Below are 17,458 nucleotides of genomic sequence, written 5' to 3'. Positions count from 1 at the left end.
CGAGACAAGCAACGTATGAGTGCTTTTATAAAGCTTTAAAATTTAACCACTTAAGATTAAATTAAGATTGCGAGGTACATGTCTACTGCATTGGCACACACCAGATGACTGATAGGTGATAGGCGATAGGCGGAGTATCGATATGGCTGGGGACCCTTAGGTAGATGCCCTTCCCTTGCAGTATTGGCTGACTACGGTTAGTGTCGAGGCAGCGGAGGGTCTGCATGTCTGTAATCTCCTTGTTCCAGAGGCGCTGCGTGGATGAGGCTAGGTTGTTTCAGCTTTTCGAAGAGTATCTTGCAGAGAGGGTCCGATCTCTTCCCGTACTATGGTGTGCAGGTCTAGACATCCAGGTTTGGAGTACGTGATAGGTGCATGAAAATGTACCTTTTAATAAAATTTGATTACGCCCAAAGAATAACGCGGCTATCGCAGTATATATTGGGGTGTCGATTCCACAGGGAGAAGGTAGGAACACTAAAAGGAACTACAAAACTAAAAAAAAATATCAAAGCAGTAAAATGTGATGTGAATGTTTAAAAGTAAATTGACAATTAGATTGTAGTAGTGAAAAGATGTGACCAGAATTAATGGCAGCAAAGCATCGGGAATTCCTCACTTGAATCAGGTAATTCCATTCATATTTGATCCATTGGATAACTCAATTAGAGATCATAGCACCAGATTCTCTAATTGGAGGATATAGCATTACAATCAAAATATTTAGTGGTAATTCTAGAAAATCATTCTCCTCTTTTAAAACCAAGGATTGTTATCCTTTTAGACTCAGATTCAAAGACAAAAATATACCCAATGGCAATATTTCAGCAAAAAATCACACTAACTGGATAAACAATCAAATCTAGATATAATCAAGCACCTCAACAATTCTATAGAAAAAGACATGGCTGAATCTATGAAAAGAATAGGTTCAAGATTATTCCAACACAAGAAAGATCTATTGATGAGAAATGATAAACAAAAATTGTATCAACATGAGAATCTATTACATAGATCAAATATAAATAAAACTACCATCATCCAAGCGAGTTCATCCCTAGCTTCACCAAAGAATTAGCTCTCCATGAATTTTTGGCTCCTCTTGATGATTTCTTTGTAATGCAGTCTTTTTTCTGTTTAGAACGGCGTGCTCCCCAAGTATATATATAATTTTGGGGCTAAAAACCCTAGGAAACACAACTTAGACACGTTTGCATGTATTTTTCCGACTTTACCCTCGAGCACCAACGTCAGCATGAGGTTCGGGAGACTCTCCAGATCGCATCTGATCTTCAAATTTTATGTTCTTATAGTCCTTTGAAAGCTCTGGAAGTCTAGTTTCCAACAAAATTTGAATCATCTCAATTGGACTTCTGTAGCTCCCGAAATCATCAAAATACTACACAAAGGTCTGATCTGTCAGGGCCCAGGCTGGCGGTTTAGGAAAACCTAACTTTGCAACTTCATAACTTTCTCTCTGGAGCTCCAATTGACCTGATTCTTGATGCATATGAAACCTCAACATGTCTACTTCATCTCCACCAAGTTTCATTTCATTCGGACTGCAATGGAATATTCAATCTTCTTAACTCCATTCCTACAATAAAATCACCAAAATCAATTAAGACTTGGACACTTTGTGAAGTAAAGTTCAGATTAGAAAAATATCATAAAAATATCCAAATCATGCTTAAGTCTTAACAATTTAGCCTAAAGTGGTAGTATTAAAAGGTACATTTTCATGCACCTATCACACCTCCCAACCAGCTTATTGCTAGTCCCTAGCAATTTAAGCGAAGAAAAAGAACGGACTATATCCAACCCAGTGTAGACAGCTTTTGCATGAGCTAAGCAATAATATTCAAGTATAACAAACAAAGTACTCGCAAGAGATCAACAATACTATCAAAATCAGTCCATCAAGAGCAACTCCCAGAATTCGTGTGTGTGTGTACTCTAAGCCGTTACCATCTTACCACCAACCCTGACACATACAACGTCGAGAACATTTCAAACAAAAGCTTCAACTCCATATCTCACAGGTATAATATTCAATAGTAGACTGGTGTAAGGGGTCTCTCTATGGAGTTGAGAAAGGGTGTTCACACAAATATATGAGAAGGCAAGTGTTCATGAACAAGCAACAAACAAGCATTGATCTTATGATAGGATCACCAACCATTGGGAACTCAACCATTCTTACCACAAACCCACTTAGGATCAAAAAGGTCAATAATAAAAGGTTGTAATGAGGCTAAAGTTAAGTAAAATAAAAATAATAAAAGGATGGATAAGAGAATTCAAAAAAACTTTCCAGTACATGCTAGAGGTCTTCACAAGATATAACATCAAGCACAACTTCCTCAAACCGCTTGTACCTTTTTTTTTCTTTTCTCTTTTTTTTTTCTTTTTTTTTTCACGCTAGTCATACCATTTGGTTATTTCATCAACAACTTCATACTAGCATTTTGAACCTGTGACAAGCAGTTTGGGAACCAATAGAATCATTTTCAGAATGGAGATTAGAGCCTGAGACATTTTCAAGGCCTGTGGTAATAGAAAGCTGAAGCTGCTGGTGGAGTTGATTTGTTTCTTTCTTTTCTTTTTCTTCTTCCTTTTTTTTTTTTTTTTAACACAACCTTTGGTTGCAATTATGGAGTCCATTTCAGCAAACCTGCCAGCACCAATGAGAAACCACCACAGTACATCCCCTTTCTTGTCTTCATTATTTGCGGACCAATTATTTATCATCCCTAGCATGTACTTGAAAGTAAAAGGTAGGAAAGATATAATAATTTTAGGCTCAACTCCAATGTGGAGGGCGGGGGGGATAAGGACATATGGGTTTACAAAGGAAAGGGTTCTTTTTTTTTCGGCTCAAAATGGCTTCTAATGGATAAAACATGGGTTAGCTTGAAAGGCTCAAACGTTCATCCTAAATTGACCTTCATCATCTCCTAAGTATAATCAACCAACATACCACAAACTGTGCAATAAAAATTCCCAATAGAGCAACCAATTCAAAAAAATCAATGAACGCATGCCACAAGTCTCTGAACATGATGAACTCTCTCTCTCTCTCTCTAATACTCACCAATGCGTAAATACTTAAGTTTGAGAGTTCTCTAATTGTATGCATTGAACATCCATCAAGCCACAAGGCTTAGATGCGTGCATAAAAAAAGAATTCAAAGGGTGTCTTAATAGTGTGACTAAGATAGAAAAATTGACTCCAGCAAAAATACTCTGTAATCATTTGTTTTTTTTTAAAGCAAATTCATGCAAAAACATATACACATGGGCTGCCCTCCCCCAACTAAAACATGACATTGTCCTCAATGTATGGAAATAAAAGCATAGAAAACAAAATAGGATAGAGGTCACCTGATTAGCGGAGCACAAATCCATGGTAAAAACAGGAAGCTAGCAAACCTGAAAATTAAACTAAGGAAACCAAACGAAATAAAACAAAACAAGCAAAAACAAAAACTGAAACAAAGACAAAATAAAGAAAAACAAAAAGAAACAAGGAATAAGAGAAACGTACCTGCATGGGCATAGCATCACTGTTCGTAGACGGGGTCCATGAGAAGAATATCTTCCTCTACTGGAGCCTCTTTCTCAAGGACCGGCTTGAGTCTCTGGCCATTTACCTTAAACATCCGACCATCTCTAGGATCTTCTATCTCTACCGCTCCATTCTCAAATGTATGCTTTACCACAAAAGGACCAGTCCACCTAGATCGTAATTTACCAGGGTGTTTATGAAGCCTAGAATCATATAAGTATACTCGTTGATTAGGTGCAAATATTTTTCTAAGAATATTTCTATCATGAAATGCCTTCATCTTAGCCTTGTAAATTTTAGAATTTTCATAAGCTTCATTTCGCAACTCTTCTAACTCGGTCATCTGGAACTTCCTAAGCTCACCGGCTTCAGGTAAATCAAAGTTAAAGTTCTTAATAGCCCAATAGGCTCTATGTTCTAGCTCTACCGGTAGGTGGCAAGGTTTACCAAAAACAAGCCTATAAGGTGACATGCCTAGGGGGGTCTTGAAAGCTGTATGGTATGCCCAAAGTGCATCAGTTAATCGCAATGACCAATCCTTCCGGTCGGGGTTAACCGTTTTCTCTAAAATACGCTTAATCTCTCTATTAGCAAGCTCTACCTGCCCACTTGTTTGAGGATGTGTTAATTCAAGTTGATAAATTTTACTATCCTGTTGATTTCTTGATTCTAGACACACACTCTGTTGTTATTTCTGAATCAAAAATCCCCATTATTTTAGGTAGACCTTTTCTTGCCACCGCTAATGCTCTTATTAATTGCAGGAATGGATTGATGAAGTTGTCCTTTGGGCATATGACCCTTGAGGTCAATATCTTCCACATAAGCAAACAGCCACAGGAGGACGATGAGTGTCACCAAACTTAGACCTTGAGGCTACTGGAGCCTCTTTCTCAAGGACCGGCTTGAGTCTCTGGCCATTTACCTTAAACATCCGACCATCTCTAGGATCTTCTATCTCTACCGCTCCATTCTCAAATGTATGCTTTACCACAAAAGGACCAGTCCACCTAGATCGTAATTTACTAGGGTGTTTATGAAGCCTAGAATCATATAAGTATACTCGTTGATTAGGTGCAAATGTTTTTCTAAGAATATTTCTATCATGAAATGCCTTCATCTTAGCCTTGTAAATTTTAGAATTTTCATAAGCTTCATTTCGCAACTCTTCTAACTCGGTCATCTGGAACTTCCTAAGCTCACCGGCTTCAGGTAAATCAAAGTTAAAGTTCTTAATAGCCCAATAGGCTCTATGTTCTAGCTCTACCGGTAGGTGGCAAGGTTTACCAAAAACAAGCCTATAAGGTGACATGCCTAGGGGGGTCTTGAAAGCTGTACGGTATGCCCAAAGTGCATCAGTTAATCGCAATGACCAATCCTTCCGGTCGGGGTTAACCGTTTTCTCTAAAATACGCTTAATCTCTCTATTAGCAAGCTCTACCTGCCCACTTGTTTGAGGATGGTAAGCTGTAGAAATCTTATGCACCACCCCATACTTCCTCATCAATGCTTCAAAGGAACGGTTACAAAAATGTGTACCCCGGTCACTAATGATAACACGTGGTGTACCAAAACGAGACAACACATTTTCCTTTAGAAATTTAATTACTGTCTTATTGTCATTGTTCCTACAAGTTGCAGCCTCTACCCATTTGGACACATAATCTACTGCAACAATAATATATAGATAACCAAAAGAAGGAGGAAACGGTCCCATAAAATCTATACCCCAGCAATCAAAAATTTCTATCACTAAAATTGGATTCAAAGGCATCATATTATGACGGGACAAAGCTCCTAATTTTTGACATTTCTCACAAGAACGACAATAAACATTTGTGTCTCGAAACAATGATGGCCAATAAAATCCACACTGCAAAATTTTTGCAGCGGTTTTCTTCATAGAGAAATGGCCTCCACAAGCTTGGGAATGATAGAATTCTAAGACACTTGCTATCTCATCATCTGGGACACATCTCCTCATAATTTGGTCAGGACAGTACTTAAAAAGCTGTGGATCATCCCAATAAAAAGAACGTACCTCTATTAAGAACTTCTGCTTATCCTGTGCATTCCAGTCTGATGGCATCTCACCTGTTACCAAATAATTGACAATATGTGCAAACCACGGCATGGAGGTGATAGAAAATAATTGTTCATCTGGAAAATCATCACGGATCGGTGGTGTATCTGTAGTATCCTCAAATATTAACCTTGAGAGGTGATCAGCCACCCCATTCTCTAAACCCTTCTTGTCCTTGATGGTTAGATTAAATTCCTGCAAAAGCAAGATCCACCTAATTAATCGCGCCTTAGCATCCTTCTTTGCGAGAAGGTACTTAAGGGCTGCATGATCTGTAAAAATTGTAATAGGCGAACCAATCAAATAAGCACGGAATTTATCTAATGCAAATACTACAGCTAGTAGTTCTTTTTCAGTAGTAGAATAATTCATTTGAGCACTATTTAAAGTCCTACTAGCATAATAAATGACAAAGGGCTTTCCCTCTCTCCGTTGACCTAAGACAGCCCCTACTGCGTAGTCACTTGCATCACACATAATTTCAAAAGGTAAACTCCAATCTGGTGGCTGCATAATGGGAGCTGAAGTGAGCTTCCCAATAAGCGTTTGGAATGCCGCTTGGCACTCTTGTGTCCACTCAAATGGGGTATCCTTAACTAGAAGGTTACACAATGGTCTAGATATGGCAGAAAAATTCTGGATAAACCTCCTATAAAAACCAGCATGACCAAGGAATGATCTAACATCCTTCACAATCTTAGGTGTGGGCAACTTAGAGATCAACTCAATTTTGGATTGATCAACCTCTATTCCCCTAGAGGAAACAATATGGCCCAAAACAATACCCGAAGGCACCATAAAATGGCATTTCTCCCAATTCAATACAAGGTTTTCTTTGCAACGAGCTAGAACCCTTTTTAAATTAAACAAACATACATCAAAGGAGTCACCAAAAACAGTCAAGTCATCCATAAACACCTCCATGCAATTCTCAACCATATCACTAAAAATACTCATCATGCACCTTTGAAAGGTAGCTGGAGCATTACACAAACCAAATGGCATACGACGAAATACATAAGTTCCAAAGGGACATGTAAAAGTGGTCTTATCTTGGTCCTCTAAAGTAATTTCAATTTGATAATAACCAGAATAACCATCTAAAAAACAATAAAAGGGATGACCAGCTACACGCTCTAAGATTTGGTCGATGAATGGAAGGGGAAAATGATCTTTGCGAGTGGCAGCATTTAACTTCCTATAATCAATGCACATGCGCCACCCGGTTGCTGCTTTGGTAGGGACTAATTCTCCTACATCATTCTTCACTACTGTGACACCTGACTTTTTAGGAACTACCTGCGTAGGACTAACCCACTTGCTATCGGCAATCGGATAAATAATACCCGCATCTAACAGTTTTAAGACTTCATTTTTCACAACTTCTTTCATGGTAGGGTTTAGCCTGCGTTGGGGGTCTCTATGAGGGTTAGCTCCCTCCTCCAAGTGAATCCTATGAGAACAAATTAAAGGGCTGATGCCTTTAATGTCGGCCATGGTCCAACCAAGTGCAGATTTATGCTCATTCAAAGTTATAAGTAATTTTTTACCTTGTGATGCACTTAAGTTAGAAGAAATTATTACAGGAAAGGTATCACCTGGACCAAGAAATGCATGTTTTAAACCCTTAGGCAGTGGCTTTAACTCGACTTTTGGGGCTTCAATGGTAGATGGCTTCGGTTGTTCTCGCATCAACGGCGTGCTCCCCAAGTATATATATGATTTTGGGGCTAAAAACCCTAGGAAACACAACTTAGACACGTTTGCATGTATTTTTCCGACTTTACCCTCGAGCACCAACGTCAGCATGAGGTTCGGGAGACTCTCCAGATTGCATCTGATCTTCAAATTTTATGTTCTTATAGTCCTTTGAAAGCTCTGGAAGTCTAGTTTCCAACAAAATTTGAATCATCTCAATTGGACTTCTGTAGCTCCCGAAATCATCAAAATACTACACAAAGGTCTGATCTGTCAGGGCCCAGGCTGGCGGTTTAGGGAAACCTAACTTTGCAACTTCATAACTTTCTCTCTGGAGCTCCAATTGACCTGATTCTTGATGCATATGAAACCTCAACATGTCTACTTCATCTCCACCAAGTTTCATTTCATTCGGACTGCAATGGGATATTCAATTTTCTTAACTCCATTCCTACAATAAAATCACCAAAATCAATTAAGACTTGGACACTTTGTGAAGTAAAGTTCAGATTAGAAAAATATCATAAAAATATCCAAATCATGCTTAAGTCTTAACAATTTAGCCTAAAGTGGTAGTATTAAAAGGTACATTTTCATGCACCTATCAACGTCGAATAGGACCGACGTCGAGGTGGGAGATCTTTCCTGCATCCTTCGGCGAGAGTATGAGTTGGGGCCAAACTGCGCTTAGATCTGGCGCTTGAGATTCCACCCGAGGGTAGCACTGTTCCTATGAAAAGTGGTCTGGGATCGTCTTCCGACGAGAGCAGTACTGAGCGGACGAAGGCTGAGAATTTTCTTAGAGTGTGGGGAGTGTGGTGTGGATGAGACGGTGAACTATGCGATGTTTCAGTGCGCATGGGCTAGAGTGACTTGGCGGTTAGCAGGGATCCCCCAGGAGGTTTGGGGTCGGAGGACTAGTTTCTACAGGCCATACGTTGATGGTCAGAGTCTTCACTGTTTTGCCAGGAGGCAATTAGAGCGACTTGCGTGGCCTATTAGATCTGGCTGGCAAGGAATATCCGAAGCTCGTGGTAGAGTGCGCCCGGGTGCAGGCAGTGGAACTCAGTCACATCACACCCGTTGAAGGAATTTTGACAGTTTGGGACATCTGGGATTTCCATTTTGCTTCGGCAGCACCTCGTACGGTATTTTTCACCTGGGAGCTCCCATCTTCGAGCTTCGTCAAGGTCAACTTCGATGGGTCTGTCTTAGATAGAGGTATAAGGGGAGGCACAGATTTTGTTATTCGAGACCCGTGGGCCAGGGTTGTAGCTGCAGGTGGCTATCAGCTATTCGATATCTCGGTTTCCAGTGCAAAGCGGAGGGCTGCTTGGGCGAGCCTTCGTCATGCTTGGCACGATTTACGAGCCAGCTCTATTATCCTGAAAAGTGACTCGGCCACAGTTATCAGCTGGATCCAGAGAGCCCAAGGGGTAACGGCGGTGACTATCCATTGCTCCGAGATATCCGGGCAATGTTGAGAGACGGAGGGGCCTTTTAGGCCAAGCTTGTTTTCCGTGAAGCCAATGGGATTGTAGATTGGGTGGCTGCTTATGTAGCCAGTCATTCCGGTAATACTTTGTGAGTTAGAGAGGAAGAGTTGTCCGGGCACTCCGAGGCATTTTGTTTTCTGAATTTATTGGGTATATCCGTACTCGTCAAGTATGATCTATCCGCTTTAGCAAAAAAAAGGAAAGATAGAAAGAAAGGAAAGGGGCTGGTCTTTATATATTTCATGTGGTTTCTCCGAGAATTTTTTTTTATTAATTTCAAGTAGCATTTTAATGCTTCTCTATGGTGTGTAGTCTTTTTTTATTTTATTTTTTCTAGGAAGTACGAAGCTTTTTTAGTTGGGGCTGCATCCGGCAGCAGCCACCGTCTTCTCCCGTCGACAGCATGGGCAATTGATTACTATTATTTAATATTAAATATTAAGGCAAGAAGTTTGAAATGTATAAATATTAGTTCCTCGTAGAATTCAGGCATCGAATCCAAACTTATCATGTATAAATTTTGATTTAATCCCAATTTTATACTAGAAATAATTTCAATTAAGATTAGCCAAATGCTAGGATAACTCTAAAAATTCCGTGGCATCCTCATATATTGTATGCTTGGACATTGTGTCCTGCACTTTGTTTGCTATTTTGGCAAAATTTCATGTTTCATTATATTAAAGTACCTTCTTTTAATTTAAAAATAAGGTTAATCAAGATTTTTTTTTTATGGCAAAAAATTATAAAATAAGTAGATTTTTCTTAGGATTGATCACTCCAAGATAACTTTTCGCTAATTGGCCACAATTTAATAGGGTAACTCATGAGTGGACGAAGTCAAGTTAGAGCTTGACATATATTCTTCGAGCTTATACATGCCCTAAACCAAGTTTTTATTGAGCCGAGTGGGCTTCTAATTAATTTTGTGGCCTACTCCTGTTTAGGCTGAACTAGTTTCTAATTGAGCTTAGTTCGAGCCAGGCCAAGTCAAAATTGAGTCAATCCTAACATCACAAGTATTTTACAAAGTAAATATCTTGCATCTTGCAAGTATGGATGAAAGTAGGTTGGATAGTATCCATCCGAATCCATTTTCGTATCCGAATCTATCCGGATATGGACAGAAATTCGAGCATCCGACTAATATCCGTATTCGTATCCATATCCGTCAAAAAAAAAATGGATATGGATATGAATAGAGAACTATTTAATCTATAACGAATACCTAATTTTATTTATAACTATATTTAATTTTATATAGCACTTATTAATTTTTTTAAAAAATAGATGAGTGTACTAGTATATTATTATTTTGATTTATCATCTATTTAATTAATATCTTTAATTTTATAGTCATAAAATTCAATTATCTAATTTATATTTATATTTATATTTATATTTTTTTAATAAAAATAAATATAAATATGCTAGAATTTGATTTATTTCCGATCTATTTACAACCAAACATACAAAAAAAAAAAAAAAAGGGAGAAAAAAAATTGTGAAACTCTGCTCATTTTTGTAATGCCAATAATACGCTCCTAAATAATCCGATTGACTATGGTACCCTTCAACAGGGGACTGCGACGAGGGGCGCTCAAAAAACGTCAAGCGCCTGAAAACCAGCAGTAATCGTTACCAAATCCACTGGGGAGAACAGGGCAAGGAGATGAAGAGAGCTCCATGATCGCGTGAGCTTATCAAAGGAGAAGAAGCCATGGCGATCTCAGGAGATCTAAAGGCCTTCGGCACCTTCGCCTCTTCTTGTCCCAAGCACCCCTTGCGACCTGCCCTCTCCTCCTCAAAGGTCTGTTTCCTCCTATCTTCGGTCGAACAAAAAAAAAAAAAATCTCGTCTTTAATCTGTTTCAAGCTGTCTAGGTTGGTGAATCATAGTCATTTGAGCCGCAAAAGGATCCAATTTTAATCATCTTTTTCTTAGTTTAATTTGTTTTATAGGTCAAGATCAAATCTTGTTCCGTCTTTATTGCTTCAATTGGTGCACATTCGAGGGTTTTTTACTATGTTTGAGTGACTTGTGGTAATGTTGTTAAGAAAGTCTTGTTGCATTTTTAGGAGAAAGCCCCAATATAAACCCTTTTTTGTCCTCCCCATGAAGTTTCCACTTGAATCGCTTCTTATAATTGAGGCGGAAGCAGCAATTTTGGGAAAGGGAAGAATTTTTGGAATTAAGAAAGTTGCGGTGGCCTTTATCGATACAAGGCTTCCCTGAACCAAATGGATCCATTCTCACAAGAAGCTGACCGTGTTTTTTGAATTTATTTGGTTGGCATCTTCTTATTTCAATGCATCATATCGCCCTAATTTTAGCGAACCAGTCCCGATGCTCCAGTTCCAGAGGTGGGTTTGGATTCAGAATTTTTTTTTAAAAAAAGCTAAATGAACCTTGTGTTCCAAATGCGAAGACTTACATTGTTGCTATGTCAAATTTGGAGCCATGAACTTCTCATTTCACTTGTTTAATATATATCTTGGTAACAGTATACATGACTTCTATCATTGCACAATTTGATGAACTTAAACTGCAAGATAAGTAGGTTTCATATCCTGCCACTTGATGTTATAGATCTTGTTCGCATGCTTGTTTGCAATACCTGCCTCATATAAATTGGATAGGGCTTGTCTATCATTACACAATTATTGCTACTCTTGATATCAACACCATATTCATCATTCCCAACTGCTCTGTCCATTTCCAGTCTCTCTCTCTCTCTCTCCATCTTTGTCTCAGCCTTAATCTTCATTTCATCATCCTCGCCCAACTACTCATTTTCTTGGGCATCTAATGCTAGAAATTCCATCTCAGCGACTTCTCTTATGGTGAATTATAGTCTATGCCAATAACATATCCTCATCTTTTCCTGTGTTTTGGGCCCTTTTACTAAATATAATGTTATGATGGCAACTTATCAGCTTCTGCAACTTCCTTCAAATCTCCTCTTTTCTAGACATTGTGTTAATGAATCGAAAGACTTATACCTTTACATGATGCTAATGCCATTTCTAAAAATCTAAAAAGCCTTGGGCTTGGCTTCCTGATAGTCAAATGCAGCATTCTGGATCCACCAGTTAAGATTGGAGAACATTTGTTCAACCACAGGCTACCACATGTTATTCACAAAATTGGTTTGCTCTGGGAACTGTTACTGACATTTGTTTCATGCTAATGTGATCACTGTTTAGTTTGAGGAAATTGGAGAAAAGAACCTCACCACGGTATGTGCCCTCCAACAATAAATTTGGTAGTGTTCTCACAAGGGTCTTACCCCCAGCAATATTTTGTTCTAGGATAAGCTTTTGCTGGTTCAATCAGCTGCTCAGGTTGCAAGACATGTAGGTTAATTTGCATTATCTTTTCTCATTTTACTGACGCTCTATATGCAAGTGCAAACCATTTGATTTGCTGTATAAGACTAGCAAATTGCAGTAATAAACATCCCCTAAACATTGTTTTGATGGCCTCTATGCTTCCGATTGTTAACAAAGGTCTGTGTAATAAGCTGTAAGTGTCTATTAACAAAAGGTCGGCTAGTATTTTCAACACTTTGCCTTTCCCTCCTGGCCTCTGGCAGTCCTGAACAGTATAGTATGTGCTTTTTTAGGCGCTATGATGTGGGTGAACATGTGATAGCTAGACCCTGTTTTCAATTTCTGTTTTTGCCTATGACTTGTGTTTGGCTCCCAATTTGACACTTATCTATAGTCTATGCAGAAGCCATGTGTATCTTTTTCCTATGAAGCTTTTCTTGGCCACAGCAGCTTCTACTTGACTGCTTTACCTACCAACTATGTGTACGATGCATGTATCTTTTTTTTTCAAACTTCAGGTGAGAGTATGTAGGAGAATATAAACTGAACCAGTTCTTAAGCTTTATCACTTTTTGTGATAATGGATTCTCATATGAATGCTTTGTTGGTATACAATGATGTGATGGTCATGGATGACAACACTCTGTGTCAGTTTTGTACTATTGCTGTGATGTGTAGTGTTAAAAGAATTTTGTATTTAATATCAGTGTTACCATATCTTAATTCTAAAGTATTCTTATGGAGTAACTTTCCCATTACTGTGGTTTGATTGTTAAAGAGACATCGAATGCTTATGTCATGAACTGACCAACCTATGAGCATTGGAAGAGTGGAAATGGTCCCCCCATTACCCTAGACAGATGGACTAGAAGGCCCGTTAACAAGTTGCTTCTGTGACACTTAAATTAAATATTCCTTCAGCTGTCTTTCCAAGTTATGAATTCCTTAAGTGATGCAGATCTAAATACTTTTTAACCTATACCATGGCAGAATTAAATCTTGAATGGTTGCAGAGTTTAGCAAGCTTGGGTCTAGTTCCTTATGACTAACTAATTTATCTTTATATGAGTCGTGCTAATCCCTGAATTTTTTGTTTACAATCACTATCTTAAAATCCCCAGATCATTTGATTTTCCTTATTTGCATGCTGAATAGAAAACTATTGTGTTACTATTTTGCGAAGAAAAAACTGCCTTACTGCATATGTAGTTAAGTTTAACCATGCATATCATTCTCTTTTTTTCCAGAAGAAAAGCATATAGAATATCATGTATCAATGCAATCCATTTCTATTAAAGTTAATGATTGGAAATGTACTTTAAAGGTTTAACAGGAGATTAAGGGCACAAAATATAAGCTTGCTTTTCTGAACCTACTAGACTGGTTTCTCTTTGTTCAGTGTATTCAATACTACTGAGAATATCCATTATTGTCACCATTTGGTGAAAATGTAATAGTGAAGAGATCTGGTTTGTCTGCCTCTTTTTTCTAAGTATTCCAAGGTCATTATTGCATTAAAGTTTTAGCTTTGCAGGCTTCACTCTATACTTCAAAATCATAATGTTATCATGTTGACATTCTATAGTTTATATTTGGGCTCCATCTGTGATTCTATGAGCTTCCTTATTTGGGCATATCCCAATGAAACATTCTAAGTGGTTGTTGTTATCCTACAGGTACAGCTTGGTAGATTTCTTAATGGAGTATCTAAGGATCTTAGGATCACACCTAAATGGCCATATCTGGTACCCCGGACTTCTGGTACAGCTCAAAACAATCACCAGTGCTTTGGGATTGAAAGAAGCAAACTCTCGTCAGCAACCATTAATCAAGATGCTGAAGGATTTTTTCTTAATGCTATTAACATGAACTTCTTTGATCGTTTGAGCTTGGCATGGAGGATTCTTTTTCCCACCAGAACTGCAAGAAGAAATTCCAATGCAAGGATCGCTAAGCAGAGGCTTAAGATGATCTTATTCTCTGATAGATGTGCAGTGAGTGATGAAGCAAGGCAAAAGATTGTTCGCAACATCATCGAAGTCTTCTCTGAATTTGTTGAGATAGATTCTCAGGATAAAGTCCAACTTAATGTCTCAACAGATCCAGACCTTGGTATGGCATACTCTGTGACTGTCCCTGTCCGACGTGTGAAACCCGAATACCAAGATTCCGAGGAGGATTACAAGGGGAAAATAACAGGCATCACATACAAAGACACAGGAGAGCCATCCGATACTGTTGATGTCACGTTTGATTTCTTCATTCCCAATGAGAAATAATTAAGGTTTTCTTCATTTATTTCTTTCCCTTTTTGCATGCAGAAAGAAAATTTCTTCATGCTTGGGGGTATTGTTCTTCATGTTTAGCTGCAGAAATTTTCCTGTAAGCTTTTGAACTCTTTTGGAACCCACGGGCTCTGTATATATTTGAAATTTGTGAAACGACTGCAGGATTTATTTGGATGCTTGCAATCATTCCTCTTTTGATGTAAATGTTCGGCAGACGCTGCGATGCCAGGCAACATTTGAATGTCTTATATGCTTACATGTGAAAAGGAACTCTGATGTAACATGCGCACCTGCATGAATAGCATCCATGTAAATGCCCATGCTTGCACAAAGTTTGCCGGGCATGCATACATTTTCGTATGTGCATGAAGAGATTCCAGCTTCCATGTCTATCTTCATACTCTTATAAAAGCTTCCAAGGGTTTTGTGGAAGAGGTAATGTGCTGCAGATACTGATGGTTGATGCACATGTCACCTATATTTGATGTTCGGTTAAAATCATATTTGTTCTGTCTGTTTCCAGCCAATTTCTTATCAAAATTTCAAGGGACAATCATGTTTCCAGCACCGAAGTTTTTTTTTTTTTGGCTTCTTTGATGGAAAGATTGCAGCAGATTCTTATTTTCTCAAATGCAGAACAGCACCATTATGTGTATGATGAGAGTAGTTTTCATCCGACATTCATGGGCAGAGAGCTTTGGGGTGGACAGGCAAAGTGTTGGGATAAAACCAGCCAAAATGTGCTCCACCCCTGGTGACTCTGACGTTGTCGTCGAATGGAATAACGAGTACAAGCATGCCATCATCCTCCTATCATCATCCTCCACTTAGCTTTCTCCTTTGCTATTAGTTGGCCTTTTGCCCACTCCCACTGATCTTCTCAATGGCCCTCCGAGAGCTGTCATACATTGCATCAAAGAGGTGCCTTTTTGCCTGGGCATTGTCCAAGGGTTCTTGAACTCGGTCGATGGCACGAGCAATGGCAAAAATAGATGTATGACATGCCGGATATGAAAGTAACTTTTTATGGGAATAAGATCTCTATATTTTATAGGAAAAATCATATGCTCAACCAAACATAAGCAACTCTGAAATGTATCACTTTTCTATAGTCAATCAAACATGCAAAACTATTTTTTCAGGCATTGTACAGGGAGACCAACTGTGCTGCGGACTGGATGGCATTCTTTGCGGCCCATCATTTCAGAGTTGTTGTCTGCGATAGACACAACTCTATCTCGTCTACTTTACACTTTCTATTTCTTTCTGACTTATTGGGCTATACTGTGTGTGAGTCGCCGATGTACCAAAAAAAAAGAAGGCATTGTATACCTAGACATCAGTTTTTTTAAAAAAATATTTTAGTGAGAAAAAATTCTTTCTACGGGTCTTCGTTCCCTTGTTATTTTCTAAAGTGGTGGTTGCCAATTTTTCAATTTTCTAAACCTGTAAAGACAAGCCCAGTCATTTCAATGCCTTTTAATTGCATTTATCAAGCTTTAACAAGGCCTTTGGTGGCGATTAGAATAAAAAAAGGGTAATAAACATATATGCATGTTATTAGTAGTGTTATGGTGACACATGCATATATGTGCGGATATACAGACCCACACCCACCCACACGCACACACCTGAAGAAATGTTACTCTTTGCTAGTAGGCAAGCTGACACCTTAAAATTGTTTCATTAATCATCAATCTATACAAAACTTTGATAAAAGACTTTTTTTTTTCCTTCTGTCTTCACATAAAAACACACTGAATGAAATGCATTAAAAGCATCCTGAACAAAATGCAATAAAAGTAGACTTTGAAGTTGCCTCGCCAGTGAAGTTCATGTTTTTAATTATGAGGATTAAACATAGAACATAAGTTGACATCATGAAATCCCCCTCATTTCCTTGTCACCACGGGTTAATCAAAGGGAAAAAAAAGGATAAGCCAATTCATTTACATGGCTAAAATAATTCAAAGGGTCCTTTTAGGTTTTAATAAGTTGCTAAGTGTATTATGGACCCTTGATCTTTTGCCAAAAAAATTAGTAAAGATTACATTGTGGAAAGCTTTTGGGACTAAATTTCAAAACCACATTATAAAACTTAAACTTGCATCATCTTCTTCGATGGTAGTATCATAAAGAAAAATAGAAATAAAATTGTAAATTGGTCTAACATCTGGTACTCTAGTATGTTGTCGAGAAGCTGTACTTCTATCATTCATCCTAGTCTAATTAGGATAAGATATATAAGATTATGACAACCTGTTGGAGATCAAACCATGTAGGTGATCATAAGGACTGCAAGAGGATGTCTTGATGAGGTCGAAAATGCGAAGGCTAAAACCCTAATGGTCTTCTATGCTAAAGAGCTTAAAGCCTTCACCATAATTTGGCATGTATTAACATTTGATGGAAAATTTTAGAGATTTTATTTTTCTCTTTTGTTATTTGTTTTGCTATCTCAAGTGCTGGCCATTATTTTTTGTCCACAGTCCAACTCAGACTTGAAGGCCAGCCTATATCACATGTTAGAGTGCAATTTGAGTAAGTCGGATAGGTCAACATTCAAGATAAGTAGAACTTGGTCAACAAAAAATACAATCATATGACTCGTCCAGCCAAGCTGAAAATAAAATTTGCATCCAAATTTTTAACCCAAATATAATTTAGACTTGATTTGGTTAAATTGAATTGGTATGAATAGGATTTATATGCAAGTTATTTTGTATATAGTACTGGTTACATTTGAGTCAGGTCATGCTTGCAATCTTCTTGTAGATACTTGGGTTAAGTTTGGGATGCCTAATCTGAAAAGAATAGGATGAGGGAGATTTGTGCCAATGTAGCTAAGTTGAAAGTTCTATCATGTGACTATGGAAAAGACTAACAAATGAAGTTATAAAACATTTTATAAGACAATAACAAAGACACAAACACCAAGCCACTCTATGCATAAAGTTGACTTACTTTCTGGATCATTTTACCCACTACTTAAC

The 17,458-nt window shown here is 38.1% G+C and overlaps 1 protein-coding gene across 1 annotated transcript; it reads left to right on the top strand.

Moving 5' to 3' along the window:
- The first annotated feature begins 10,408 nt into the window (after positions 1-10,408).
- LOC103710163 (cell division topological specificity factor homolog, chloroplastic-like) lies at positions 10,409-14,648 on the top strand. The gene is made up of 2 exons (XM_008795784.6): positions 10,409-10,655; positions 13,854-14,648. Exons 1-2 carry the CDS (start codon positions 10,566-10,568, stop codon positions 14,454-14,456), a joined length of 693 nt encoding a protein of 230 aa, XP_008794006.3. The 5' UTR covers positions 10,409-10,565; the 3' UTR covers positions 14,457-14,648.
- Positions 14,649-17,458: the final 2,810 nt, after the last annotated feature.

The sequence above is a fragment of the Phoenix dactylifera genome, chromosome 7 (assembly GCF_051530095.1).
Source record: "Phoenix dactylifera cultivar Ajwa chromosome 7, Ajwa_hap1_PhDact_Kaust_v1.1, whole genome shotgun sequence".
Lineage (NCBI taxonomy): Eukaryota > Viridiplantae > Streptophyta > Magnoliopsida > Arecales > Arecaceae > Phoenix > Phoenix dactylifera.
The sequence above is the reverse complement of the archived record's forward strand: the minus strand, read 5'-3'. Positions and strand labels throughout refer to the sequence as shown.

Bases quoted from the DNA above. Each gene is read 5' to 3' on its own strand.
- LOC103710163 (XM_008795784.6), top strand. From the start codon at position 10,566: ATGGCGATCTCAGGAGATCTAAAGGCCTTCGGCACCTTCGCCTCTTCT. The intron at 10,656-13,853 runs GTCTGTTTCCTC...GTTATCCTACAG, and splicing joins CTGCCCTCTCCTCCTCAAAG to GTACAGCTTGGTAGATTTCT.